This window comes from Oncorhynchus nerka, linkage group LG5 (assembly GCF_034236695.1).
Source record: "Oncorhynchus nerka isolate Pitt River linkage group LG5, Oner_Uvic_2.0, whole genome shotgun sequence".
NCBI classification, from domain to species: domain Eukaryota; kingdom Metazoa; phylum Chordata; class Actinopteri; order Salmoniformes; family Salmonidae; genus Oncorhynchus; species Oncorhynchus nerka.
Window position 1 is genome coordinate 57,333,026 of NC_088400.1, and position 27,028 is coordinate 57,360,053.

Here is a 27,028-nt window from a genome sequence, read left to right on the forward strand (position 1 = left end):
TGTCTCTGTAATGACTACAGACGTAACTGTGTGTGTGTGTGTGTGTCTCTCTCTCTCTCTCTCTCTCTCTCTCTCTCTCGCCATCCTTCCAGACTGTCCTGAGCCCCCCAACATAGCTATGATAGTACTTGGGGTCTCTCTGTCCATTCTCACCATCGGCCTCATCCTGCTGGGGGTGTGGAAGCTGTTGATCTCAGTCCACGACCGCAATGAGGTCGCCAAGTTTGAGGCCGAGAGGGCAAAGGCTAAATGGCAGTCGGTAAGATGGTGTCCTTGTCCTCATTTGCTCCGTCTCATGTCAGTTACTTTGAAATTCTTGTATAATTTACTGTTAAACAGTTTTTTTTCTTTCTCCACAGGGTACAAACCCTCTGTTTAGAAGCTCGACATCAACGTTTAAAAATGTAACTTATAAAAGTGCAGGGGGACCGAAAGTTGATATTCATTCAATGGATGGCTACTGATGATGACATCAGCTTGTATATGTAAAATATTTACCAGCAGTTGAGTGCACTGGAAGTCCGTTAGGGCAGTTGTGGAGATGTTTATGTTGTATAGTATATATCTATGTGTGTGTGTGTGTGTGTGTGTGTGTGTGTGTGTGCGTGCGCATGCAAGTGTGTGTGATTGTATGTGTGTGATGTAAGGACAAATTGTAATCACCACAATGTGCAACATTGTATCACTCCATAAGGTCTGGATCTTCTTCAGGGATGCTATCTCATATCAGCAGACAGACAATGGAATGTCTAGCTATGAATCATCTCTACATGAAATGACTTTGATTTTGCTGCTCTTAAAGTTGTCTTTGGTACAAACGCTCTGCTGAAACTGAACACTGGATTTTCCCATTTAGGTTGTTACAGATGTAGGATTTTAATTTGATCACCCTGTTGCAGGAGAACTTTCCTGCAATGCAGGAAATGCAAAACTTGTGGTGTATTTGAGGTTTAAAAAGGTTTCTGAAGTTTGTCATTTCCACTTTGAAATGTCAGATTTGTCCATTAATTGTAATCCACATAATAATTTACATTTCTGGTTGCTGCAGGGTTATTTTCTTGATGTAGCAAACTGGCTCAAATTAAGAACCTACATTTGTACTTTTTTCATAGACTTTGGGTTGGGACATAGGTAGCCTAAAACTGAGAATAAGCTGAGTAGGCTTGATACTACTGCAATAATGTTTCATGTTTTTTTTGTGTTATGAATGTTTTGCTTTGGGTTTTGAGTCGAGGCTGAGCCTTGAATTGTGTAATCTTGATTGGAATCATTTTGAGAAGAATAATTGACTAACTTTAATGTATGGCGCAAAAATAAAGTTGAACTTTTGAGTTGTTGCCACATCATCAGCTTCGTCATGTTTTGATTTGTTATCGTTGAAGTGTAAATGATGTAAACCTATTGTTGAGTATTATTTGAAATAGACTATCAATGTTCTTCTAAAACGTGTGTAAAAAACCATAAAAGCCGACCCCCGCCCAAAAATTGTCTGGAAGAAATATAGGCTATGCTGCCTTTACTACCCCGCAGAGACTTTGGGCCGTGACGTCGCGATTACCCAAACTTTCGGAAAGTTTTTCAGGAGAAAAACAACCACGGAATGTTCGAACTCCTGCCTTTTTATTCAGCAACTTGTCGTCGAAATGAGAGTATATTTTTCACGCTGTACAGAATCTTCAGGAGTGCTCTTGTTAATCTTTGCAATAGTCTTTATGAATAGCTGCGACTGTGTGACTGAAGACGATGTGGTGTTGGAGAAGAAAGATCTTTCCGAACTCTACAGTAAGTTCAACTCAAGACTGCATCGGACATCGAAATGTGTCCACTAGTAGCCTACTGTTCAGTTTTATTTCAAGAATTATAAATGATAGGTCAGTCATGCAAGTTAGGACAAGAAAGTCTACAATAAGAAAGACTCATGTGTACGCAAGTGTGGTATACTGTATGTGCAAGACAATATATTTGCATAGGCTTCTGTAGGCTACAGTGCTGCGCCGCTGGATGCATGGCGAGATGCATTGTATTATTCTCGGTTTCGATTATGGAAAAATACAATGAACAATATAAGAAAAGATAGTTGAATTGTTGTGTCATCTGGGAGTACTGCAAAATGGTTTCGTAAATAAGAACATTTTGCCCTTTTTATGCATGATCAATTAATGAATGGACTCATCGTGTGACCATCAGGCTTCTGATGCAGATTGGAAAGGTCAGAAAGAATAAAACATCAACATTGATGCTGTTATGGGTAGAGGGACGGACAGATTAGGGTCAAGTAAAGGTAACCATGGATAGACTGTTTGCACAGTATAGCAACTGTAGGCTGTATATGGCATGTTTCCCTGGTATAGACAGGAGAGAGCTCAAATTGGGTCATGGAATTATGCCAAAGGAATGACGGGAGGACACACATTTTTATTTTATGTTAATTTAACATTTATTTAACTAGGCACACATACACAGAGAGAGAGAGAAACAGGCTCAGATATGTTATTTGGTTGGGCACAGAGAGTAGGCCTGTCCATGACCTAAACTCCAGTCTCCAGTCTCATTGAACTTTAAATGTTTATCGGATATGACAATCTAGCCTAGTGGTAATGTTGTTATAGTAATGTTATTATGCGTAGGCCTAATAATAAAATTTTAGCAGCCTATAAAAATTCGCAATAGTTTCAGACATGTGTATAGGAGAATGACACGGATAGGCCCCTGAACAATTAACAGTTCGGAACAATACGTGCATATATTATGAAGATCATTTGTGAATTTTTTGTGTGTTTTGGTTATCGGCACGTTTATTTCGACTGTTCGTGCACACAAAACAGTTGCTCGAGGCATGCCGAAGTTTGGAACCGAAGTCTACGGCCCATCATCTGTCATTGGTCAACTGTAGGGATTCTTCAATAAAGTGTTAGTTGCCATTCAACAATAGATTACTCGTATTCATGGCATTTTTTTACTTGAGAAATACTGCACCAAACATCATAGTTAGATTTAAAACTGCCCAACTAAGATCTCGATAAAAACGTCAAAATGAATGACAGATGTGTTTTTCATTTTTTTTAAAATAAATTCTGACTGTTTTGATGAAGTGTATATTGGCTATGGCTTCTCAAGTTGGACAAACAGTACCTTTTCTCGTTTTTCAAGCAAAGGTCTTTTAAGGGAGTATGCGAACACACTCGTTCAGTCCAGCAGAACCGTGCTCAAACACCAATATTGGTGTCGTAGAGAGCATAGTAAAAGTTTACAGTAGAAGATGCTATTATTCTTCCCCACTACCCTACATTTCCACCCATCAATCCCTCTATTCCCAGACAAGGGTCTGTTCATCATGGAGAGTACCCAGCTGAAGCGCTGCATCTCCTCCTCCTCCTCTAACCTGGTCCTGGAGAGCTGTGAGAGGCCCACCCGCCGTATGCTGTGGAAGTGGGTGTCTCGCCACCGCCTCTTCAATCTGGGTAGCAGCCTCTGTCTGGGCCTGAACATCAGCGACTCCACCCAGCCCCTGGGCACCTTCGAGTGTGACTCACCCCTCCGGACCCTGTGGTGGAGATGCAATGGGAATACGTTGTACGGGGCGTCCCAGCTGAAGCTGTCCGTGGCTGGACGCCTGGTGGTGGTCAAGAGGGCCAGTTATCATCAGTGGAGGAGGTACTCTACACCGGGGGAGGGGCCATGTGCCTATCCTTATGAGGGTAAGTCGTCAACATTAGTGATGCGTGAGTCAGCTGTTTGTTCACCTGTCCGCAATTGCTAATAACCCATTCGTAACCGCCCGACTATATATGATACATTTGAAAATCTGAGGCTCGCAACCCGAACCCTAAGCCGCAAATATAGAAAAAGCGCTGTACAGTCAGAGAAGGTGGAACGATTTTTTTTGACAGGCCTTTTTAGATAGGCATATGTCATTGCTTATCATTAACTTACATTTTGGTAGACTATTTTTCAGTCAACGAACTTGTCTGTAATTAGATATGTGCAGCTTCTCTTCTGTCATTACTTGTTGCCCTAGAAGACTAAATAAACCATTGCTCATCAGAATAATGTCATACATTTATAGAATAAATGCAGCAATGTAGTTGACATCGATAAAGTTTGTTTTCTCTGTTCTCTTCTGTTTCTGCTGCTCTTGCAGAGCAAATACATTTAGGGACCGGGGAGAAAATGCCATTTTTGACCGGTTTTAAGAAAATTCAAAGCTGTTAAAATGACCCAACATGTTTTTGATAAGATTTCAGTTAGTTTTGGATGCATATTCTATGTGGTTGAAATTCTATCAGCTTCTGTTATGCTGATAAAGATAGCACCTTTACAGACGGTTCCTAACTGCGCATTCATTCTCTCAAGATGCTGAATGAAATAAATCATATTTCTCCACTCCTGTTTACACTTGGTGTTACGGCTGAGAATTGCCAGGGACTTCACAATATGCTATTATCAAATCAGTTCCAATTTTATTTGTCACCTGCACCAAATACAACAGGTACTTACAAACCCTTAACCAACAATGCAGTTAAAGAAATAGAGTTAAGGAAATATTTACTAAATAAACTAAAGTAGAACATTTGATCAAAAGTAACACGATAAAATAACAATAACAAGGCTATATACAGGGGGTGCTGGTACCGAGTCAATGTGCGGGGGTACAGGTTAGTCGAGGTCATTTGTACATGTAGGTAGAGGTAAAGTGACTATGCATAGATAATAAACAGCGAGTAGCAGCAGTGTAAAAACAAAGTGGGGGTGTGTCAATGTAAATAGTCCGGGTGGCCATTTTATTAATTGTTCAGCAGTCTTATGGCTTGGGGGGTAGAAGCTGTTAAGGAGCCTTTTTGACCTAGACTTGGCGCTCCGGTACCGCTTACAGTCTATGAGAACAGTCTATGACTTTGGTAACTGGAGTTTTTGGGCCTTCCTCTGACACCGCCTAGTATATACTGTAGGTCCTGGATGGCAGGAAGCTTGGCCCCAGTGATGCACTGGGCCGTACGTACTACTCTCTGTAGCGCCTAGGATGCCGAGCAGTTGCCATACCAGCTCTCGATGGTGTCCTGGGGAGGGAAATGTGTTGTCGGTGCCGTCTTCTTGACTGTTTTGGTGTGTTTGGACCATAATAGTTTGTTGGTGATGTGGACACCAAGGAACTTGAAACCCTCGACCCGCTCCACTACAGCCCAGTCGATGTTATTGGGGTCCTGTTCGGCCCTCCTTTTCCTGAAGTCCACACTCAGCTCCTTTGTCTTGCTCACATTGAGGGAGAGGTTGTTGTCCTGGCACCGCACTGCCAGGTCTTTGATCTCCTCCATACGACATGTATTGCGATTCCCACGGTTTTATATGTATTGCAATTCAATACCGTTCCAAAAATATTGCTTACGATACGATAAATCGTCAAAAATAGTATCCCGATATGTAACCGTATCGATCCCCCCCGTCACTATAGGTGTATCGTTTTACTGCAATAAATCATTCATTTTGCAGAAGTTCATATTATTAGGCTATGAAAAGTTCTCGACCTACAGTCAGTGTCCAGGTCAGCTGCTATCACATTTAACCTATCTGAACAGTACAGTTCCCTAGACGGCCATTTTGAAGTCCCCGGTCTTGTGACTCAAAGTTTGTATAGAGCCTCACCACCATCACGCATATCATAGCCAGCACTGCTGTAATCCACTTTCACCACTTCACCAAAACTTCCCCAAACATTAGACCACTGTTCTGGCCCTCCTTTCCATTTCATTTGAACTCTCCATTTTCTTATCGAATGAAACTCCGACATTGTTCCAAAAAAGCATTTGGCAATCGGTGTGTTTTTTGGCGCTCTACGGTTAGGCCGTAATGTTTAGGCTAGCCTACGCACTAACGCCAGATAAAACAAGACCAACCTCATTGTAGCCTATACATATGAGTTGCATAAGGATGAGACATTGATGGATTTTTAATGCATCGTTTTCTCTTTATTCAACCCGCCGGCCATCCACCCGTCCTCCGTGCACACAATATTTCATGACACTAAACCCACCCGCCCTGCGGACATAACTGCGGGGGACTGCGGGTTATGAGTCAACCCGCGCACCACTAGCATACATAGTATATTATAGTAGTGACATGCACTGACTGACCTCTTTCTACACAGACAGTTCCATTGAGACACAGTTGGTTTGATATTAATGCAGCCATGCAAATGCCGATCATCACTTACATAAGAAAACAAACAGACTGACTCACTCTATAACCGTGAACATGAGCCCAAAGAAGGTGGTGGTGACAATGTTTTTCTCTGTAGAGATCCACACACTGTTGGGTAATGCCCACGGCATGCCTTGTGCCCTGCCGTTCAAATACAACAACAAGTGGTACTCGGAGTGCACGGCAGAGGGGCGCGAGGACCACCATCGCTGGTGTGCCACCACCAGTCGATACGACCAGGATGAGAAATGGGGCTTCTGTCCCAGTCAAGGTGATGCACACTCACACACACAAGCGCGCGCACACACACACACACACACACACACACACACACACACACACACACACACACACAACAGTATTGTTGTACAGTGTGGGTTTGATCGATTTTTTTCTCTCTCGATACAACACAACCATGATCATATTCAAATGTCTTTGTCTCTGCCTCCAGAGTTGAGCTGCGATACGTTCTGGGACTCGAACCAGGAGAGCCGTGCGTGTTACCAGTTCAACCTGTACACCATCCTGACGTGGAGCCAGGCCCACTCCTCCTGCCTGGCCCAGGGAGGAAGTCTACTCAGCATCACTGACCTCACTGAACAGATGTACATCAGAGGTATATAAAACTATTTTATCACTATATTTAATAGTTCTATCTAAACATTAAAAACTTTATTTGAACTTTTAGTCAGGAAAGGAGACAAGGTGGGTGGTATGGTCTGAGCTACACATACTGTATAAACTGTATAAACTATAAACTCTTGGGTGCGGTATTATGCCTTAAAACGGACTTGTGCTCATAGTTTTTGTTATTCAGGTTGGAGAAAGTACAAGACGTTTTGACCAGAGTTAGTGGTGTTCATGCGTGTGGTTCTGTGCCTTTCAGAGCGGTTGGCTGACGTGGGGGTGATGGTGTGGATCGGACTGAACCACCTGAGTGAGAGAACAGGGTGGCAGTGGTCTGATGGAGCTCCTCTGGCCTTGGTTAACTTCACCTCAGGTAAGAGACTTGGGCTGCTCTACAACCTTTTCTTTCCCACTCCAAGGCCCAGATTCCTCCTTTAAGATGTGAATGAACAGCATTAGCGTTAGTAATAAGATGTAATAGCTTCATGTAGCCCTCTGAAGTGGAGTTTCTGGCCATTTTGCTCAGACCGGTCCAGTCCATTTGGATCTCAGCGGGGAGAATCAAGAAGTTCCTGCTGTAGCAGTGGTGGGAGCCAGAAATGTGTGTTTGAAACTAGGCCAACGTTTCTCCCTTTCTACCTATAACTCCCCCGTTACCTGTGTTGGTCTCTCCCAGGCCTATCATCCAGCCCTCTGCAGGACAACAGGCAGTGTGGAGTGTATAACTCAGCGTCGGGGGGGCAACAGTGGCAGAGTCTGTCCTGTGAGTCTGCTCTACCCTACATCTGTAAGAAGACCCCCAATGACACCAGGAGAGCTGAGCCTCTAGGTAAGAGGTCAATGGTCTTATATGTTTCATATTGTGGCCCTAACCTGGTCCCCTATCTGTTTGTGCAAAACAGTGTTTGTCATGACAATGAGTGCCAGAGAGTTGGTGCGATAGCACAAACAGACTGGCGCTCAGTCTATTGTTGCCTTAGTGCTCAGCCATTGTACTACAAGAAATGATTCATAATCTGCACTGTAACATAAAACTGTCAATTATACAGTAATTTGGGGTATTTTCAACAGTGAAATACTCTGAAATGTTTTGCTGCAGCATACTGTAAATGATGGTGCATTGTGTGAAAGTGTTGTGGGCGGGGCATAGAATTGCTGTATTTCGAAATGGTACTGTAATTCCAACCCACAGAATACAGTACCGTACCTAAGCTTTGGAGCACCAAAAATATTTTGGCCACTAGTTGGTGCATGGTACTGTTGTTTCTGGCTAATTAACATATTCTGAGGTGTACCTTGTAAAAGACTATATTTGTTGCACCTGGAAGTGAGAATGCTGTAGCAGTTTAACTCCTATGTGGTTATAGTGCCCCACAGTCGGGGACAGATACAGAAGGGGACACATTACAGTCACTGCCAGCTTGGAAGCCTTTGTTAAGGCCTCTAGAAGTACACATGATATAAAACACCAAATTGTAATTCATATACTGTAATGTGTAAACACTTTACCTAGCAGCCAACATGCTTGCTACTGTAAAATGCTGTGAAATAGAAACCCCTCCCCTCAATGAATTTCATGAATTCATCCATTCATGAATTCATCCATTCATTCATTCATTCATCCATTCATCCATTCATTCATCCATCCATTCATTAATTCACCCATTCATCCATTCATTCATTCATTCATTCATCCATTCGCGAATTCATCCATTCATCCATTCATCCATCCATCCATTCATGAATTCATCCATTCATTCATTCATCCATTCATTCATTCATTCCGATTACGTTAGCGTTCACTTTTATTTTGTTACAGTATAAGTTAAGGTATTGTACTGTGTGTTATTACACAGTACTTGCTTTGATACTGCATTTATGTTACAGTAGGTGTACTGTCATATGACGTACAGAATTTGACTTGCCACCGAGCTGCCTGTAAGCTACTGTCAGATTCACAGTAACCTCTTTACATTGTGGTTTATAGGCGGTGATTACATGTAGAGGCTGATCAAAAGGTCCGTCTGGCTCTAGGGCCTAGGGAATTATTAACCTGCATCCCAAATAACACCCTATTCCCTATATAGTGTGCTACTTTTGACCAGGGCTCATAGGGCTCTGGTCAAAAATAGTGCATTATGTAGGGAATAGGGTGCTATTTGGGACTGATGCACAGAGTTTGGTTGTGTTTGGTCCTTGAGTCAGCTGTCTCTGTCTGGCTCAAAAGGGCTTGGTGAGCTATCCCATTTGTCATATTCTTATACACAGTCTCCAACTAGTACTTGTTAACAGTTCTGAACAGCCCTTTCTAATAGGTCATACTCAATAACCATGAGCAACGTTTGGCTGTTTGTTTTGGTTGATACGGATGACTCAATTGTTTCTGTCTGGCTCGAGAGCCTGTCTGGTGAATTATCCATCTGTAATGTTCCAAAACGATGTTCTTCCCATCAAGAACTGTTGAGTGGTACTAAAAAACCTTCTCTAACAGGTCAGCATTTGGGCACAGCTTGGATGTTTTTTTCCTGATAGTAGTCTTGTTATTTATCCCAGTGACAGTAGAAGTTCTGAGTCACTCCCAGTGAGTGATGTCGTTTGAATGATCCTACGAATAGAATGGGAGAGGAGCTCCAGCTAGCAGCTCAACAGCTGGGTTCCACCTGGAACATGAACACTTGACCTCGGCTTCTTCCACGCTAGGCTATAACAGGGCTATAACAGAAAACATAAGTTGGGCACGATTCAGTAGGCATGGCACTGGAAATGTTTTCAAATGGAGGATGAGCGTTCTTATTAGAGAAGTTCACAAGTAGTACACCTCCATTTGAGAATGTTTCCACCTAGGACCGAACTTCCATTTACTTTCCTTCATTTATATTTCTCCAGAGTGATGAACGTCACTTGGAAGAGTTGGCAATGCGAGATGACTCTTTTGTGTGTATGCATTGATATGTAGGCTACGTGTGCCTTTAAAAACAAAATGTATTTAGTTCTGTCCTTGAGCTGTTCTTGTCTATTGATGTTCTGCATTATGTCATTCTGTATTATGTTTCATGTTTTGTGTGGACCACAGGAAGTGTAACGGCTGCTTTTGCAACAGCTAATGGGGATCCTAATAAAAAACCAAATACTTGGGCCTTTTCTCTCTTTACCCCTAAATCTTAGAATGACAGGTGCTAATGTTTTTGTACTGAATTGGACCGTTATCTCTCGTCTCCTTTCCTCTCCATCACCCGCCCCCAGATAACTGGCAGTACTACCGCACGGTGTGTTGCGAGGGCTGGCTGGCCCACAACCGTTACTGCTACAAAGCCCTGGCAGAGGCTGAGGCAGGGAGCTGGGAGGACTCCTCCACTGCCTGTAACTCCATAGGGGCCAACCTCACCAGCCTACACTCTCTATCTGATGTAGAACTGCTGCTGGGCCTGCTGGCTAACGGTGAGTCTGGATCTGGGGTTCTATATTCTAGTATGTGGTATATAGTGTGTTCTATGTTCTGGGATCGTGTGGACATCATAAAGGATCATGGGACGGTGTATAGTGTGTTCCCTGTTCTGGGATATTGTGGACATCATAAAGGATCATGGGACGGTGTATAGTGTGTTCCCTGTTCTAGGATAGTGTGGACATCATAAAGGATCATGGGACGGTGTATAGTGTGTTCCCTGTTCTGGGATAGTGTGGACATCATAAAGGATCATGGGACGGTGTATAGTGTGTTCCCTGTTCTGGGATAGTGTGGACATCATAAAGGATCATGGGACGGTGTATAGTGTGTTCTCTGTTCTGGGATAGTGTGGACATCATAAAGGATCATGGGACGGTGTATAGTGTGTTCCCTGTTCTGGGATAGTGTGGACATCATAAAGGATCATGGGACGGTGTATAGTGTGTTCTCTGTTCTAGGATAGTGTGGACATTATAAAGGATCATGGGACGGTGTATAGTGTGTTCTATGTTCTGGGATAGTGTGGACATCATAAAGGATCATGGGACGGTGTATAGTGTGTTCCCTGTTCTGGGATAGTGTGGACATCATAAAGGATCATGGGACGGTGTATAGTGTGTTCCCTGTTCTGGGATATTGTGGACATCATAAAGGATCATGGGACGGTGTATAGTGTGTTCCCTGTTCTAGGATAGTGTGGACATCATAAAGGATCATGGGACGGTGTATAGTGTGTTCCCTGTTCTGGGATAGTGTGGACATCATAAAGGATCATGGGACGGTGTATAGTGTGTTCCCTGTTCTGGGATAGTGTGGACATCATAAAGGATCATGGGACGGTGTATAGTGTGTTCTCTGTTCTGGGATAGTGTGGACATCATAAAGGATCATGGGACGGTGTATAGTGTGTTCTCTGTTCTGGGATAGTGTGGACATCATAAAGGATCATGGGACGGTGTATAGTGTGTTCTCTGTTCTAGGATAGTGTGGACATTATAAAGGATCATGGGACGGTGTATAGTGTGTTCAATGTTCTGGGATAGTGTGGACATCATAAAGGATCATGGGACGGTGTATAGTGTGTTCCCTGTTCTGGGATAGTGTGGACATCATAAAGGATCATGGGACGGTGTATAGTGTGTTCCCTGTTCTGGGATAGTGTGGACATCATAAAGGATCATGGGACGGTGTATAGTGTGTTCTCTGTTCTGGGATAGTGTGGACATCATAAAGGATCATGGGACGGTGTATAGTGTGTTCTCTGTTCTGGGATAGTGTGGACATCATAAAGGATCATGGGACGGTGTATAGTGTGTTCTCTGTTCTGGGATAGTGTGGACATCATAAAGGATCATGGGACGGTGTATAGTGTGTTCCCTGTTCTAGGATAGTGTGGACATCATAAAGGATCATGGGACGGTGTATAGTGTGTTCCCTGTTCTGGGATATTGTGGACATCATAAAGGATCATGGGACGGTGTATAGTGTGTTCCCTGTTCTAGGATAGTGTGGACATCATAAAGGATCATGGGACGGTGTATAGTGTGTTCCCTGTTCTGGGATAGTGTGGACATCATAAAGGATCATGGAAGGGTATTGTCTTTTAGGTAGTTGTTTTTTCACGTTGACAAATCAACTAAGTATGTTGTGTGTGTGTGTGTGTGTGTGTGTGTGTGTGTGTGTGTGTGTGTGTGTATATGTGTGTACATTTACATATATGTGTGTACTGTAGTCTCAGTGTCTGGCTCAGAAGTGTGGATCGGCCTGATAAAGAAGCTATCGTCCTCAGCTGTGGAGTGGTCAGACGGCTCCCCAGTCGACCTCACTCTCTGGCACATGCACCATCCTACCCACAGCAACAGTCAGCTCTGTGCCAAGACTGACCTGACGGTACAGTCAACTGAATCCTTTTCACGGATGACTACAGTTTGCTGTTGGTTCGTCATCTTTATTTGACTGAATATGGTAAATTACTCAAATATGTGTGTGTGTTTGTCCTAGGAGGGGAACTGGCTGTTGGCACCATGCGATGAGAAGCTCCCTGCAGTGTGTAGGAGAGCAGGACTTCTGTCCCTACTCCCCACTGAAGCATGGGACGAGGGCTGTCCTGAGGTAGGCACACACACACACACACACATAGATGATCTGATAAGAAACCCTACAAGATATCAGCGCTGCATATGTCCTAGCCCTGAGCAGAAGAATGCATATCTGCCATATCCATGGAAGGTGAAATTGAAATTCAACATAGCTTTCTTATCAATCTTAACCCAACTGTTTCCAGAAGAACTTCATGGCACCATGCATGGTTGATTCCTTACGTCCTTTGTCAGACAGAGGATCCGTGGAATGCTGTGTGGTCAGAATAGTGGCGTTCCACATATCCAGACATGCATTAGCATTACAGCGAAAGTGCCTGGTTGGCTTCAGATCCCTGCTTAGGGCGAGTCTGCTCTGCATTCAGTACAATGAGCTGATTCAACAGCTAGATGACGTATTGTCTGACTGTCATGTGGTGTTGTGACCTCTGTTTACGAGGACATAAGCAGATTGACTCATAAGGGCTGTTTCCCTGCTCACCATGTCCTAAAACGGACAGGAAATCGCCCTGGAGGTGTAGTATCAATAGGCACTCAAAATACGGGACATCACAGAATAAAGACTGTTTTCAGAGACTGTATTTGATTATATTCAGGCCACGTTGTGAAATTCACACAATCACCCGAGCTGTGTTCATTGACAACGAACGGCCTCAGTTGAAAAGGGATTTGACAACCTAAAGAGAGAATCTCCTTCATTGCGGAGGAACTGGTGTTCATTCCTTGTAGACGTGTAGACGTGTCGGCAAGTGTTGGCTGCGATTGGTCATCAAGTGTGTATGGGGAGGTGGGAGTGAAATGTAGGACACTTGTCAAAACACTACTACTTCCTGTCCCTAAGACACTTCCCAAAGCCCCCTCCCCAAGCCCCCTCCAGTCCTAACAGATGGGCCCAGTCATAGCCCTAACCCCCTAGACCCCCCCCCCACCCTCCGTTCCCCTAACCCCAATCCTCCACGTGTGTTTGCTTGTATTAGCCACTGTCGTCTACTGCTAATTCCAAACTATGCAGGCTCTTACTGCCAGAATGTTTGGAGTGTAACCCAATCCAGTCAGCTTGGCCCGGCTCTCCTGAGCTTGTTGCTATTCTTGTCCACCGGCCCAGACTCCTTTCAGGTGTCTGTGTGTATAGACATGGAGTAATGTGTGAGTCTGGCTCCCACCTCTAGTCGATCTCCTCCAGTATATTCAGCGCCTTGTCTTGGCTGCTCTCACTCCTGGATGGTGTCTGCGGTAGAAACATTCACGCATATAATGTTTTTGCATTTGTTTTTTTGTTCATTTAATCAAACTGAGATACAGACGTAGGATCTTCATTCAATCACTCGTTGGTTCCCTCGCATGTACCTGCACGGCAGGAAATGCGAACTTGTAGTGTATTCGAGGTTAAATACAGATACATCTGTATCTCTTCCCCACAGGACTGGAAGCGGAAGGGCCGCTCTTGCTACATGGTGACGAGCCACGAGCAGAGCTATGAAGACGCTGTCAAGGGTTACTACTGCAAGGCTCCTCTGGTCACAGTGGAAAACAGGTCTGATTTCTGACTTGGACTTCTCATCTTAACCATTTCTTGCACACCTTAAATGGGAACTCCCATATTTCATAGTGACAAGAATACATTCTTATGAATGATTGTTGATTTCTCTCCATGGCAGGTTTGAGCAGGCCTTTCTGAACAGCCTGGTGAGTGAGATGGGGGCCAACGGTAGCGTCTTTTACTGGACGGCCCTACAGGACCAGGGTAACCAAGGAGAGTACAGCTGGCTGGGGGGACACAACGGATCCACCCTACCCCTGCTCTATACAAACTGGAACAGGCATCAGCCAGGTAGGGAAGGGAGACGTGGTGGGGTGGGCTGTAGCGTCCTATACTCTATGTTCCAGGTAGAAGTTGCCCCTTAGCCACAGATCCAGGGTCAGATTACCCAGCAATGTATACTAACGGCTCTAACGGCTCTCTAATCAGTAGGGTAAGGAAACCAATCTGACCCTGGATCAGTGGATAGGGACAAACTTCAACTTACCCTGTGTCAATAAACAATAGTCTCCTGTGTAAAGACCACTGTTTTGTCGTAGTGGACTGAGTGTTTCCTCCATTCACCTCTGCTCTCCCAGACCACTCCACTGTCAACAGTCTTCCCTCTCTTCCCCACTGGCATGTGGTCTCCATCACACAGACCAGCTCCACTTAGACAGCAATAGGGCTGAGACAGAACAGACAGAACAGAAAGACAGCCATAGCTGTGGGTTAGTTTAGCCCCAGGTGGATGTGTCGGCTGTCTACTGTCCTTCATTCGCCCCCCCTTCACTTCACTTCACACTGTGGCTTAGTCCCAAATGGCAACTTATTCCCTATGTAGTGCTCTACTTTAGTAGTGCACTGTGAATGGAATAGCCGAATAGAGTACCATTTGGGATGCTGCCTATGATTAATGAGTTGAAGTGTAATTTAGGTTTCACAATCTCAGCTTCCTTCAGTCAGTGCGAGAGCATCGTTAATCATGCTGTTGCTATGGTGAAGTGGCAGGAGGACTTTGAAGTAGAATTCCCATCATTTAGTTAATAAAATACCGTGGTGCTAACACTCTCACCAATGCCTGCTTAGCTTGGCGTTGTGGATCTGTTTCTCACAGCTCAGTCTTTCTTTCTTTCTTTCTTTCTTTCTTTCTTTCTTTCTTGGTTTGTTTGTTTGTTTGTCTCTTTCTTTTTTTCTTTCTTTGTCTCTCCCTCTCTCTTTTTCTTTCTTTCTTTCTTTCTTTCTTTCTTTCTTTCTTTCTTTCTTTCTTTCTTTCTTTCTTTCTTTCTTTCTTTCTTTCTTTCTTTCTTTCTTTCTCTCTCTCTCTCTCTCTCTCTCTCTCTCTCTCTCTCTCTCTCTCTCTCTCTCTCTCCTCTCCTCTCTAGTCAGTGCAGGTGGCTGTGTGGCTATGACAGGCGGACAGGCCTTGGGTCACTGGGAAGTGAAGGACTGCAAATCCCAGAAGGCCTTGTCAGTGTGTAAACAGAGCATCAGTGGTTACCAGGAGGTCCTGTTCCCTACAGTCCATATTGACGCTTACGCCCCCTGTCCTCCAGGCTGGGAATCACACTCCGGCCTGCTTCACTGTTACAAGGTCATCTGCCTTTCCTTCTCTTCTCCCCTATCTCTTTTCCTGTATTTCTCGTGTCTTCCTCAGTTATTAACTTGTTGTGAAAAGCAATGCTTATGCTACCACTCTGAGAGAGTAGGACATGATCACTGGAGTTCTCCAAATTATAGAGGTTGCCCCATTAGCTGTCACTTGAAAACCAATGCAGAAAAGGAGATGCTGTAGTCAAGGCGACGTAGTGTCATTGTTGACTGTGGTCCTTAGGCGTTCCACAGCGAGAAGGTGCTGATGAAGCGGTCGTGGGAAGACGCTGACTTCTTCTGCCAGGCTCTAGGAGCTCAGCTGGCCAGCTTCCACCACTACAAGGAGCAGGTCTTCGTCAAAGGACTCCTCTACTCCATGTTTGATGGGTTAGTTAGTGTGCTTTATAGCCTACACCTCTGTTTTTCCCTTTCTATAATACTGTGTTGTCCCAGGGAATCAAGCACACACATTTTCTTCAGGAAATACCCGTACCTTTTCTAAAATACCTGTACCTCTTCTCTCTCTCTCTCTCTCTCTCTCTCTGTGTGTCTGTCTCTCTGTGTCTCTCTGTCTCTCTCTCTCTCTCTCTCTGTGTGTGTGTCTGTCTCTCTGTGTCTCTGTGCCTCTCTCTCTCTGTCTCTCTCTCTCTCTCTCTCTGTGTGTCTGTCTCTCTGTGTCTCTCTCTCTGTCTCTCTCTCGCTGTCTCTCTGTCTCTCTCTGTGTCTATCTGTCTGTCTCTCTCTCTGTGTCTCTGTCTCTCTCTCTCTGTCTCTCTCTCTCTCTACTCTTCCTCTTTTTCAGAACAGAGGGTCGTTGGTTCTGGGTGGGCCTGAATAAGAGAGACCCCCAGTCAGCAGGAGCTTGGCAGTGGTCTGACGGCACCCCCGTGGTGTCCTCCTTCGTAGAGGATAAGAACGAGGAGGATGACCGACATAGCTGTGCCGTGTACAGCGACCTGACCAACGCCCTCCTGCCACAGCCCTGCGACACCAAGCACGAGTGGATCTGCAAGGTTCGCAGAGGTAATCACTGTTATAATAACTAATGGGTTGGATTGATTTAAAGCCTTTCTGCCTACAGTACATCTCTTACAGAAAAGAACACATGAATTTCACGTGAACCCGCGACCTGTTCCAAAAGCACATGTTTTCATGTGATCACGTGTGAAGTTACCGTGACAACATGTACATTTCATGTGAATTCATGTGGTTTTTCTGTAAGGGATAGTAAGGGGGGGGGGGACTCAGCTCTTCTAACATCAATGGCACTATATACACAGTAAAGGGAAAAGGGGATACCTGGTCTGAACGCATCCAACTGAAATGTGTCTTCCGCATTTCACCCCTCTGAATCAGAGAGGTGCGGGGGGCTGCCTTTATCATGTATGGAACGTTTGAAATCTCAAAGTTGCTTGTTGATGTATCCTTATTGATTTGAAAGGTTTATCAATAAGAATGTCTGTCTTATTTGTCTCGATAGGTATGGAGCTGAACAAACCCTACTGGTATAGCGACCGTAAGTAAATGCATTCGTTTTGATGTATTTTGTTATATTTGACATTTTTGATGTATTATATTGAGTTATTATGCATTCTTTTACATGCTTATTTGTGATATCAATTGCAGTTGTAACTCTAAGAGGGACTGTGTGATTGTGGGCTGTGTAACCTTCCTCCGTCCTGTAGAGAATGAGCCCTGGGTGTTCTACAGAGGAGCAGAGTATCTGCTGGCCAAGCATCCTTTCCCCTGGGAGGGTGGTAACCTGGCCTGTATGATGATGGGCGCCCACTTGCTGTCTGTCCACTCTAAAGAGGAGCTCCGATTCATCAGAGAGCGCATGGGGAAGGTCTGTACACACACACACACACACACAAACACACAAGCCGACACGAGTTCACACACGCCAGCCGAGACATTCACACGCGAGCGCCCTCAATCCCACGCGCGCCTGTACATTCACAGGTCACACACAAGTGCCCTCACACACTCTCTTTCTTACACACACGCCGACACATTCGCACATTCGGAATAAAATAAAGGGCCTTGTTTGACTACAGCTCAGCGTCTTGGATCAAACTGAAGGGCCCTCTGGTGGAGAGGCTTTTGAAGGCTATAAAAAGGACAGAGCTGTGGATAAAACAGTAGAGGCTGGGGCCAAGGCCAAAGGGAGGGGCTGAATGAGGCCATGGCTGAGGAGAGGGGCTGAATGAGGCCAAGGCTGAGGAGAGGGGTTGAATGGGCTCTCATGGCGTGAAAGAGGCTGAATGGCTGACCCTTCACTGGAGCGAGGGCAGAATGCAGGAGGACGGTAATAGGCCTTGAATGAGTGAGATAAGCATTCCTTTTCTTCTCTTGGTTCTCTCAGCTCTCTCTGGGGTCGACTGACTGGTGGATAGGGCTGTCCACAGACCTCGTGAGGGAAGAGTTCAGGTAAGAGTCTTTTTGTAGTTTATTCAATGCTGTATTTTACCTCACACTCAATGGATTTGGCTGTTTCTTTAGTGTGGGGGGTGTAATAGGAGTGTGTGTGTGTATGTGTGTGTGTGTGTGTGTGTGTGTGTGTGTGTGTGTGTGTGTGTGTGTGTGTGTGTGTGTGTGTGTGTGTGTGTGTGTGTGTGTGTGTGTGTGTGTGTGTGTGTGTGTGTGTGTGTGTGTGTGTGCGCAGTTGGAGTGATAAGTCCGCTGTGGATTATCAGAATTGGGCAGAAGGAAGCTCCCATGATGCCCCAGTGAAACAGAAACAGTGTGTGACCATGTCCTCTATCTCAGGTGAGATCACACGCACACACACACACACAAAACACCATGACTGACTTCTCTTTGACATGTTGCGACCAACAGGTCAGTGGTCGGCGGGTGAGTGTGGCGGTCTCCATGCTCACGTATGTAAGCGCCGGACCGTGTCCGTGGTGGAGATTCCCAGAGAGCCTCACTACATCGGAGGCTGTCCAGAGAGATGGCTCTACTTCGGACACAAGGTTCACCTCATCTCCCGTGTTTTTATTGTGTTACTATTTCCTTTTTTATTTAGCAGATATTTGTCTATACTTTCTTACTCTGAATTGTTGGGAATGGTCTCGTAGGTAAGTCTGGGTAAGTCTAGGCATGTGACCAATAACATTTGATTTGATTTGAGTTTCTCTTGGCCATCTGACCGTTGTCGTGGACATTCAGTACTGAGAGAGACTTTTTTTCAAACAATAAACTTTATTTAATATTGATTCATTATTGCAATATTGAGGCTGCTCGACCCCACACCCTTGAGTGTTGGACCGAGTAACCTAACCTTTACACAAATGCAGAGTACTATATATACTAACAATGCTCAGTCATGGTTGGTTCAACACCCCCCCATGCAGACCAAGGAGCATCATAAGCCACTCTGGGTTCATCCTGTCGTTATCTGCATGTGGGTTGTTGTCTTAACCCCACCCTGGCTTAGTTTCCCAGATGCAAGGGTGATTTCGAGACAATGAGGGATTGTTCTACTCCTAAGCGTTCTCTAGTAAAACACATTCTTGTCTATTAACTCATTTGTCAGCTCAAGCCATCTCCAGTGACAATACGCCCAGATTAGCTGCAGGGAACTAGAGTGGAGCCCATGAAAACACAGACACTAGTAGGACAGAAATGTCCTACTATTAGTTAAATATTAATTGTTAACCACTAATATCAAATAGATCAGTTAAATACGTCATTTTTCTTTCACACCGTACAAGGAAAATCTAGTTGGTGGAACTATACCAAAACCTTGCCAGATTTCCGGCCTTTGTTTTGTGTGTCTTCTGGTAGTGTCTCCTGCTGCACCTCCCCAACAGTTCTGAGGAGGGGAAGAGCTGGAGAGACGCCCAGTCTATCTGCTCCTCTTTCCAAGGCACGCTGGTCGCCATCCAAGACGAGATCGAGCAAGCGTACATCACCATGCTGCTCCAGGGCAGTACAGTGGGCGTTTGGATTGGTCTACGGGATGAGGACACCATGAAATGGACCAATGGGAAACCTGTCAGCTACACCAACTGGTCCCCTGTAGAACCCAAGAGCCCTCTGACGGTAAGGTTAAATGAAACATCAGATATTGTCTTTGTGCTTTGGTGATGTTCTCTGTATAGTGTGTTGATTAGGGGGGGGGGTTGTTTGTGTGTGTGTCTGTGTACCTTTCTGTGTGTGTGTGTGTGTGTGTGTGTGTGTGTGTGTGTGTGGGCGCCCCTCCTCTGCAGGATGATTGGCTGAGCGGGCCCCTGGGCGGGGACGATCCTCTGTGCACGGTGCTCTCCAACAACCACAACTTCCACCTGACAGGGAAGTGGTTCGACGAGAAGTGCACAGAAAGTGGATACGGCTTTGTCTGTCAGAGACCCCAAGGTAGGACTCCCCTCTGTCTTCATGCATTCTGTGGCACTCGCTCACCCCTCATTCAGACACATTGGGGCCTATTTTCAGAGCCCAGGACTGAGATATATAACCAATCAGGTCTGTATTACCTCATTAATGAAACTGTTGTTTTTGGTTATAGCTTCCTATTTTGTGCCCTCAAAATGTCACCCCGTTGAGTCTGCTCACTGAGAGAAATCCCCTTCAGGAATTGTTGAACAATGAAATGAGTGTTTCTGTTGATTTTGGGTCGAATCCATGCCTTTGCTTCTCCCTGAAACAATCTCTCTGATCTTTTCCTCTCCCTCTCTCTTTCCCTGCAACAGACACAACTAAACCCCCATCCCACTCCTACCTTCACCCTCTCCCTGACAATATTGAGTACAAGAACCACAGATACAGGGTTGCCCGTGGCAACATGAGCTGGTACGAGGCGCTGAATATGTGCTTAGAGTCTGAGTCTGAGCTGGTGAGCGTTACCGACCCCTTCCACCAGGCTTTCCTTACTGTCCTTGTCAATAGATTGGCATTCCCCCACTGGATTGGACTGTATAGTCAAGACGTATGTATTATACTATATTGCTAAGTACTGCTACCTGCCTGTGCTGTGTGTGTGTGTGTCTGTCTGTCTGTCTGTCTGTGTGTGTGTCTGCGTGTGAGCGTTTGTGCGTGTAGATAATGCTCGTTAACAAGCACGTCGAAGTTGGTCTGTGGCATGAATTGACCTTTGATGATGTTAGGTGTGTGTGCAGTAGATTTGCGTCACGGCAAGGAAACAGCTAAGAGCACTAGCTAGAGGTCTTCTATAAACAGCATGGCCGCAATGAAGTAATGCTGTAAATACAGAAATGCCTGACAGTCTGTTTACTCGGATGTTGTCGCTCTCTCTCCCTCTCCAGTCCATGTCATTCTTTCAAAGCATGGGAATTTCATCTCTGTGACTATTCACAGCATGCTTGCACCATATCATCACCAAATGTATCTGATCTCCTCCAATCAAAAGTGGGCCTACCTATGTCCCATTTGGGCACTTTCTATTCACATACACGCATTCACATTTCTACAACTCTTATGTGAATACAGTGCATTCGGAAAGTATTCAGACCCCTCCCCCTTTCCCACATTTTGTTATGTTACGGCCTTATTCTAAAATGGATTAAATTATTGTTCCTCATCAATCTACACACAATACCCCCATAATGACAAAGCGAAAACTGTTTATTTTTTATTTTTTGCACATTTCTTAAAAATAAAAAACAGAAATACTTTATTTACATAAGTATTCAGACCCTTTGCTATGAGACTCGAAATTGAGCTCAGGTGTATCTAGTTACCATTGATCATCCTCGAGATGTTTCTACAACTTGATTGGAGTCCACCTGTGGTACATTCAATTCATTGGACATGATTTGGAAAGGCACATACCTGTCTATATAAGGTCCCGCAGTTGACAGGGAATGTCAGAGCACAAATCAAGCCATGAGGTTGAAGGAATTGTCCGTAGAGCTCCGAGAGGATTGTGTCGAGGGACAGATCTGAGGAAGGGTACCAAAAAATGTCTGCAGAATTGAAGGTCCCCAAGAACACAGTGGCCTTCATCATTCTTAAATGGAAGAAGTTTGGAACCACCAAGACTCTTCCTACAGCTTGCCTGGCCAAACTGAGCAATTGGGGGAGAAGGGCCTTGGTCAGGGAGGTGACCAATAACCCGATGGTCACTCTGACAGAGTTCCAGAGTTCCTCTGTGGAGATGGGAGAACCTTCCGGAAGGATAACCATCTCTTCTGTACTGCACCAATCAGGCATTTATGGTAGAGTGGCCAGATGGAAGCCATTCCTTAGTAAAAGGCACATGAAAGCCCACTTGGAGTTTGCCAAAAGGCACCTAAAGGACTCTCAGATCATGAGAAACAAGATTCTCTGGTCTGATGAAATCAAGATTGAACTCTTTAACCTGAATGAAAACCTGAATGAAGCATGGTGGTGGCAGCATCATGCTGTGAGGATGTTTTTCAGCGGCAGGGACTGGGAGACTAGTCAGGATCGAGGGAAAAATAAACGGAGCAAAGTACAGAGAGATCCTGAATGAAAACCTGCTCCAGAGCGCTCAGGACTTCATAGTGGGGCGAACGTTCACCTTCCAATAGGACAACGACCCTAAGCGCACAGCCAAGACAGGCTTCGGGACAAGTCTCTGAATGTCCTGGCCCAGCCAGAGCCCGGACCCGATCAAACATCTCTGGAAAGAGCTGAAAATACCTGTGCAGCCAACCTGATAGAGCTTGAGAGGATCTGCAGAAGAGAATGGGGGAAACTCCCCGAATACAGGTGTGCCAAGCTTGTAATGTCATACCCAAGAAAACTCAAGGCTGTAATCGCTGCCAAAGGTGCTTCATCAAAGTACTGAGGAAAGGGTCTGAATGCTTATGTAAATGTGATATTTCCATTTTTTATTGTGTGTAGATTGATGAGGGGGAAAAAAACAATTTAATCCATTTTAGAATAAGGCCTTAACAAAGTCAAGGGATCTGAATACTTTCTGAACGCGCTGTATATTTGGTGTTTATATACCAATATATGTCTTACAGCTAATATCCTGTGACAAACAGAGGTATTTATCAAACGGTAACTTATCCCATCACTGCAGTTGTCCAGTGTGCTCCCCAGAGCTTTCCTCCTGGCCCACAGCCCATGCATAACTATTTTGCGTCCCAAATGACACCCTATTCACTTTATAGTGCACTACTTTTGTCCAGGACCGATAGGGCTCTGGTCAAATGTAGTGCACTATGTAGGGAACGGGGTGCCATTTGGGGCGCATTTTTGTGCTTCACTCACACGGTATGGGCGTAGTTTTCCTCAACCACCAAACCCGGCTGGGAGGAATTCTAAGCCACTCACAACATGTGGATCCAAGGATCCCATAGACACAAGGAATGTCTTGCTCGTGAAATATGGAATGAGGACAGGAAAGGAGAGAATTGATTCACAGCGCTCTACACAATGCCAGACACATTGGTCTATAAACACCACACTATAAACACCCCCAAGCCGAACCTGCTTCCCTCTACTCTTTCTGCTCCGTTGCATGACATGACCTACAACCCCGTCATCTCCCTTAGCAACGTAGGCTCACCCTGAGAGTGTGTGTCACCTCCTCCCTGCCTGTGACGGTACGTCCCTACAGGATGGGATCAACTACCAGTGGTCTGACGGCAGTGACACGGTCTTCACCCACTGGGTTGCGGCCGATGATGATGATTTCATCCTGGGGGACTGTGTGTACATGGACGTCACCGGGGGCTGGAGGAGGGCCGACTGTGAGATGCCGCTCCAGGGAGCCCTGTGCCATGTCCCACCACCTAGTGAGTATAGCCTGGGTTCCTAGCACATTATAAAACAGTGGCTACTAAAGCTTCCTGTGCTGTTAGTCCGTCCTCAAGAGTTTCAAATGCACAATGCTGCTTTTCTAAAAAAAAAAAAAATCCCATAGAGAGTAATGCGTTCACCACCTACGAGGTTGTGTGTCCATCGACGTGGGTGAGGTTTGGCGCCAGCTGCTACAGCTTTGAGCCCGTGGTCCAGAGACTGACCCTGGAGGAGGCCGGAGAGCACTGCAAACACAAAGGTACAGCAACAGATGTTGCCCTCAAGCACAGATTTAGGATCAGGTTCCCCTGCCCAAATTCTAACCGTAGCACATAAGGGGAAATTGCAAAACTGTCCTTAGTTCAGCAACTTCATCCTAGTGTGGTAAGTGTCCAGTACACCATGGAGCCAATTAGGTCTCATGCTAGGATGGATCAAGGATTTAATGGATCTTTCTCAATGGGAATTCCCTTGTGATGACTCCCTGTTGTGATTGTGCAAAATGTAATGTTGGGTGAGAGCTCCCCCTATAGGATCCATGTATTAGCTCCATTCCAGTGGCTAATACTGTACTGTAGCTATAGATCTGAGGGGGCAAAACATTCACAGAGAATTGCCTTCTTCATGCTCAGTAATACACATGTAATAATGAAGGTTTGGTGGGTTTTTCCCTCTTCCAGCGAACACGTCAGAGGTCCTGACCATACAGACAGAGACGGAAAACAGGTTTGTCCTGGAGCAGCTGTGGTCGTACGGCTTCCCACATCAAGCCGTCTGGCTGGGGATGTTCTTCAACACTGACAGTAAGCACATGCTTCCCCAAGTTTCCTCTCTTCAAAATAAGCAGCTTGCTGGTTTTGGCGTGCAATATAAACTAACAGCTGGCAAAAGACAGGCAATGTAAGTGCTTCGGACAGAACTGGGATAAGACACAGCTTAATAGGGTTAGTAACATAATGAATTTCAACATTTTTCAAGTAGTATTTTGATACTATTTATTGACTTAGTGTTTTAGCTGGTGAGTTGATAGAAGCACTGGGGGAAGAAAACAGCAATGACCTGGGGCAGAGTTGTAGGGTGGAAGGAGAGGGGTCGAATGAACCAATTCACAACTTCTTTATTAAACATTTTATGTTTGTCCGGTCCGATTTAGCGGGCTCCATGGCATGGCTCGATGGTTCTCCTGTGGACTACTCCAACTGGAACTTCAGGGCCCCAGACCCCAGCCTGCTGACAGCAGACACCTGTGTGTCCACCAGGGTGTCTGATGGGATGTGGCTCCTCTCTCAGTGCACTGACAGACTGGGCTTTGTCTGCAAAACTAACTCAGGTGGAGTAGAGACATTTTGGCTGCATTTACACAGGCAGCCCAAGTCTGATCTTTTGCCACTGGTTTGTCTTTTGACCAATCAAATCATATTGTTGTCCAATAATTGGTCTTTTGACCAATCAAATCAGATCTTTTTGCCAATATTTTAAATAAATATCAGAATTGGGCTACCTGTGTAAGTGAAGCCTCTCACTAGCCTCCAACTGCCATTATGACAAAGCTTTGTGTTACGCGTTTGTACAGTGTAAATGTATGTATTCTATAGATCAGTCAAGTTAAACAGATCGCCTTCTTTGCAGATATGATCCCGGAGGTAGAAGTGGCGCCACTAAATGGTAGGTATTCAATTGAGGCTATTAACAGTTATGCTGTTTTTCTCATTTGCATTCTAATAATTTGGCATCTCAAGGTATCTTGGGAGCAGCCCCTACCATGACTAACAGAGCCTTCAATGTCCAGTAAACTCACCCCTCTGTGTCTCTTCCAGGGTTGCACCACGGTATCGTCCCAGCCGCAGTCCTGGTGGCCATGCTGATCTTCGCCGTGCTGGTGGCGGCGCTCTGGTTCGTCTACAAGAGGAACGTGACGCGCTTCCGCAGACTGCCGTCCCTGGGAAACGCGTACTACAGACATACTAGTTCCCAGGCCACAGACTCCGATGGAAACGTTCTCATCGCAGATCTGGAAGCTCACTCTGGAGAATAGGGCTGTGTCCGAAATGGCCCTCGTTCCCCTATATAGGTGCACGGCTTTGGTCAAAAGTAGTGCAATCTATAGGGAATATGGTGCCTTTTTCAGATGCACTATAGGACTTATTGGAAGACAGCAAAATGGTGGCGTTCTGGAAAGTTGGGTAAAGCATGGGAATGGGCCGAACTCTCTGTATGACTGTGAACATTGGTATGTCTCTGTGGAGTCTGAAATGGACCACAGCAAGGGAACGTAGAGGATAATGTCTGAGCCCAATTAGCTTTATCCACTTGAATCCCACAGGAGGCGGCTGAGGGGAGAACTGCTCGTAATAATGGCAGGAAATGAGCAAATGGAATGGCATCAGACATCTGGAAACCATGGAAACCACGCGTTTGATGTATTTGATACCATTCAACTCCGGTCATTACAAAGGAGCCCATTCTCCCCAATTCAGATGCCACCAACCTCCTGTGCTTTATACAAGTAGTTGATGAATTAGGAACCAATCGTGTGGCTGAGAGTGAGGGAGTGCATCTTCATGTGAAGTAAGTTTTGTCTACAAAGGATTAGTGCCGTTATCCCAAGTAACTTTGAAAGGTGCTGTCATTCTAATGTATCCGTTTGGAAGTCGATAGATATTCTTTGCTGTTTCGTTATTATGGTACAATGCCAACTGCTCCCACTAACGCTGGTGCCCACTGTATTTGAGAGTACAGTTTTTAGTTTTCTGTAATGCCGTGTACAGGACCCAAAAGTATTTTATACTTGTTTAAGATAACAATGGCCGCGATTCAGCTGTTCTTTACAGCAAAGACAAAGTCATACATTTGCGATACATTCTGAAGTCATCTTCTATGTATATATATATTTTTTTTTTACATTTATGAACAGAAATAAGACCCCAAATCAATTTCAAGTTGTGTTTTTGAAATCAAAAAGTGTCATTAAAGTACGGTGTTTCTTTGTCAGAACTTTATTGCACAAAACTCCATTTAATGCCATACGGAAAGATGATGTTTTAGTTTAGAGTTTTTTGTTTGTTAGTTTACGTGCATTCCTGTTGCGTATTTTCCTACACACAGAACACACGCTCGCACCCTCACAGTATTTCTTAAGTGGCTTATAAGTACATACATGATATTCATAAGAGGAAGGGAAGAAAAAGTAAAGAGAAAAATGCAGGCATTTATTTATGTTTTATTATTTATCGTTACGAGAAAAATATTTGTCATTCACTTCCATTTTGTTCATTTGGTCCACACGTCTGTCAAAATGTAGGAGCAAAGAAACTTTTATTGATGAAACCAAAATGATGTTAACAAAGTGTGGTTATATAAAATGGTAGCTCTTTGAGAATGAATCCAGTATTCTAAGTAGACTTATGTGTGGGTTGTTTATTATGAGGTACAGTCTTTGCTCTGTTACCTGTTGTAGTTGTTCTATATTGGGTACACAGAGTTATTAGATATGAAATATGTTGATGTAGGTTTTTCTGTTGTGTGGAAAGAAATACATGAAAGAGGATAACACGGATGTTTGAAAATGTTTACTGTCTTTTGTTATTTTGTATTGATAATGTTCGTAACACATGCTATGTGCCTTCAGTGTAAATAAAAATGAAGCTGTATCCCAAGTTGTATCTGAACTGTGTCTTGCTATACCACGTTGGCTTTGAAATGAGTCATCTGCATTGCACTGTGGGGGTGGTATCCGAATATTGTCTTTATCCTGTTTATTTCTACCATATTTGCTTTGAAAGTAGTTATTTGCATTGAGATGCTGTG

At 44.7% G+C, this 27,028-nt stretch overlaps 2 protein-coding genes across 4 annotated transcripts in view; both read left to right on the top strand.

The window, feature by feature from the left end:
- Positions 1-1,346, top strand: part of LOC115129709 (integrin beta-6-like) — a 19,686-nt gene extending 18,340 nt beyond the window's left edge. For all 3 annotated transcript variants that reach the window (XM_029660366.2, XM_029660364.2, XM_029660365.2), the window contains 2 exons: positions 93-259; positions 360-1,346. In XM_029660366.2, coding sequence (XP_029516226.2) covers positions 93-259; positions 360-464 — 272 coding nt within the window. In that variant the 3' untranslated portion in view covers positions 465-1,346. The remainder of the gene's footprint in view (positions 1-92; positions 260-359) is intronic.
- Positions 1,347-1,514: 168 nt separating this feature from the next.
- Positions 1,515-26,877, top strand: LOC115129868 (secretory phospholipase A2 receptor-like). The gene is made up of 28 exons (XM_065018797.1): positions 1,515-1,782; positions 3,318-3,698; positions 6,293-6,466; positions 6,647-6,811; positions 7,082-7,195; positions 7,499-7,651; positions 10,066-10,260; positions 12,003-12,160; positions 12,272-12,382; positions 13,791-13,903; positions 14,028-14,200; positions 15,274-15,482; positions 15,723-15,868; positions 16,284-16,504; positions 16,962-16,997; positions 17,167-17,327; positions 17,847-17,911; positions 18,147-18,250; positions 18,323-18,459; positions 19,274-19,531; positions 19,699-19,843; positions 20,179-20,414; positions 23,040-23,217; positions 23,346-23,480; positions 23,902-24,024; positions 24,375-24,551; positions 24,851-24,886; positions 25,039-26,877. Exons 1-28 carry the CDS (start codon positions 1,644-1,646, stop codon positions 25,254-25,256), a joined length of 4,461 nt encoding a protein of 1,486 aa, XP_064874869.1. The 5' UTR covers positions 1,515-1,643; the 3' UTR covers positions 25,257-26,877.
- Positions 26,878-27,028: the final 151 nt, after the last annotated feature.

Excerpts from the sequence above, each read along its gene's own strand:
- LOC115129868 (XM_065018797.1), top strand. The coding sequence starts at position 1,644 with ATGAGAGTATATTTTTCACGCTGTACAGAATCTTCAGGAGTGCTCTTG. Across the intron at positions 23,481-23,901 it reads AGAGCACTGCAAACACAAAG|CGAACACGTCAGAGGTCCTG; the intron begins GTACAGCAACAG and ends TCCCTCTTCCAG. Across the intron at positions 24,887-25,038 it reads AGAAGTGGCGCCACTAAATG|GGTTGCACCACGGTATCGTC; the intron begins GTAGGTATTCAA and ends TGTCTCTTCCAG.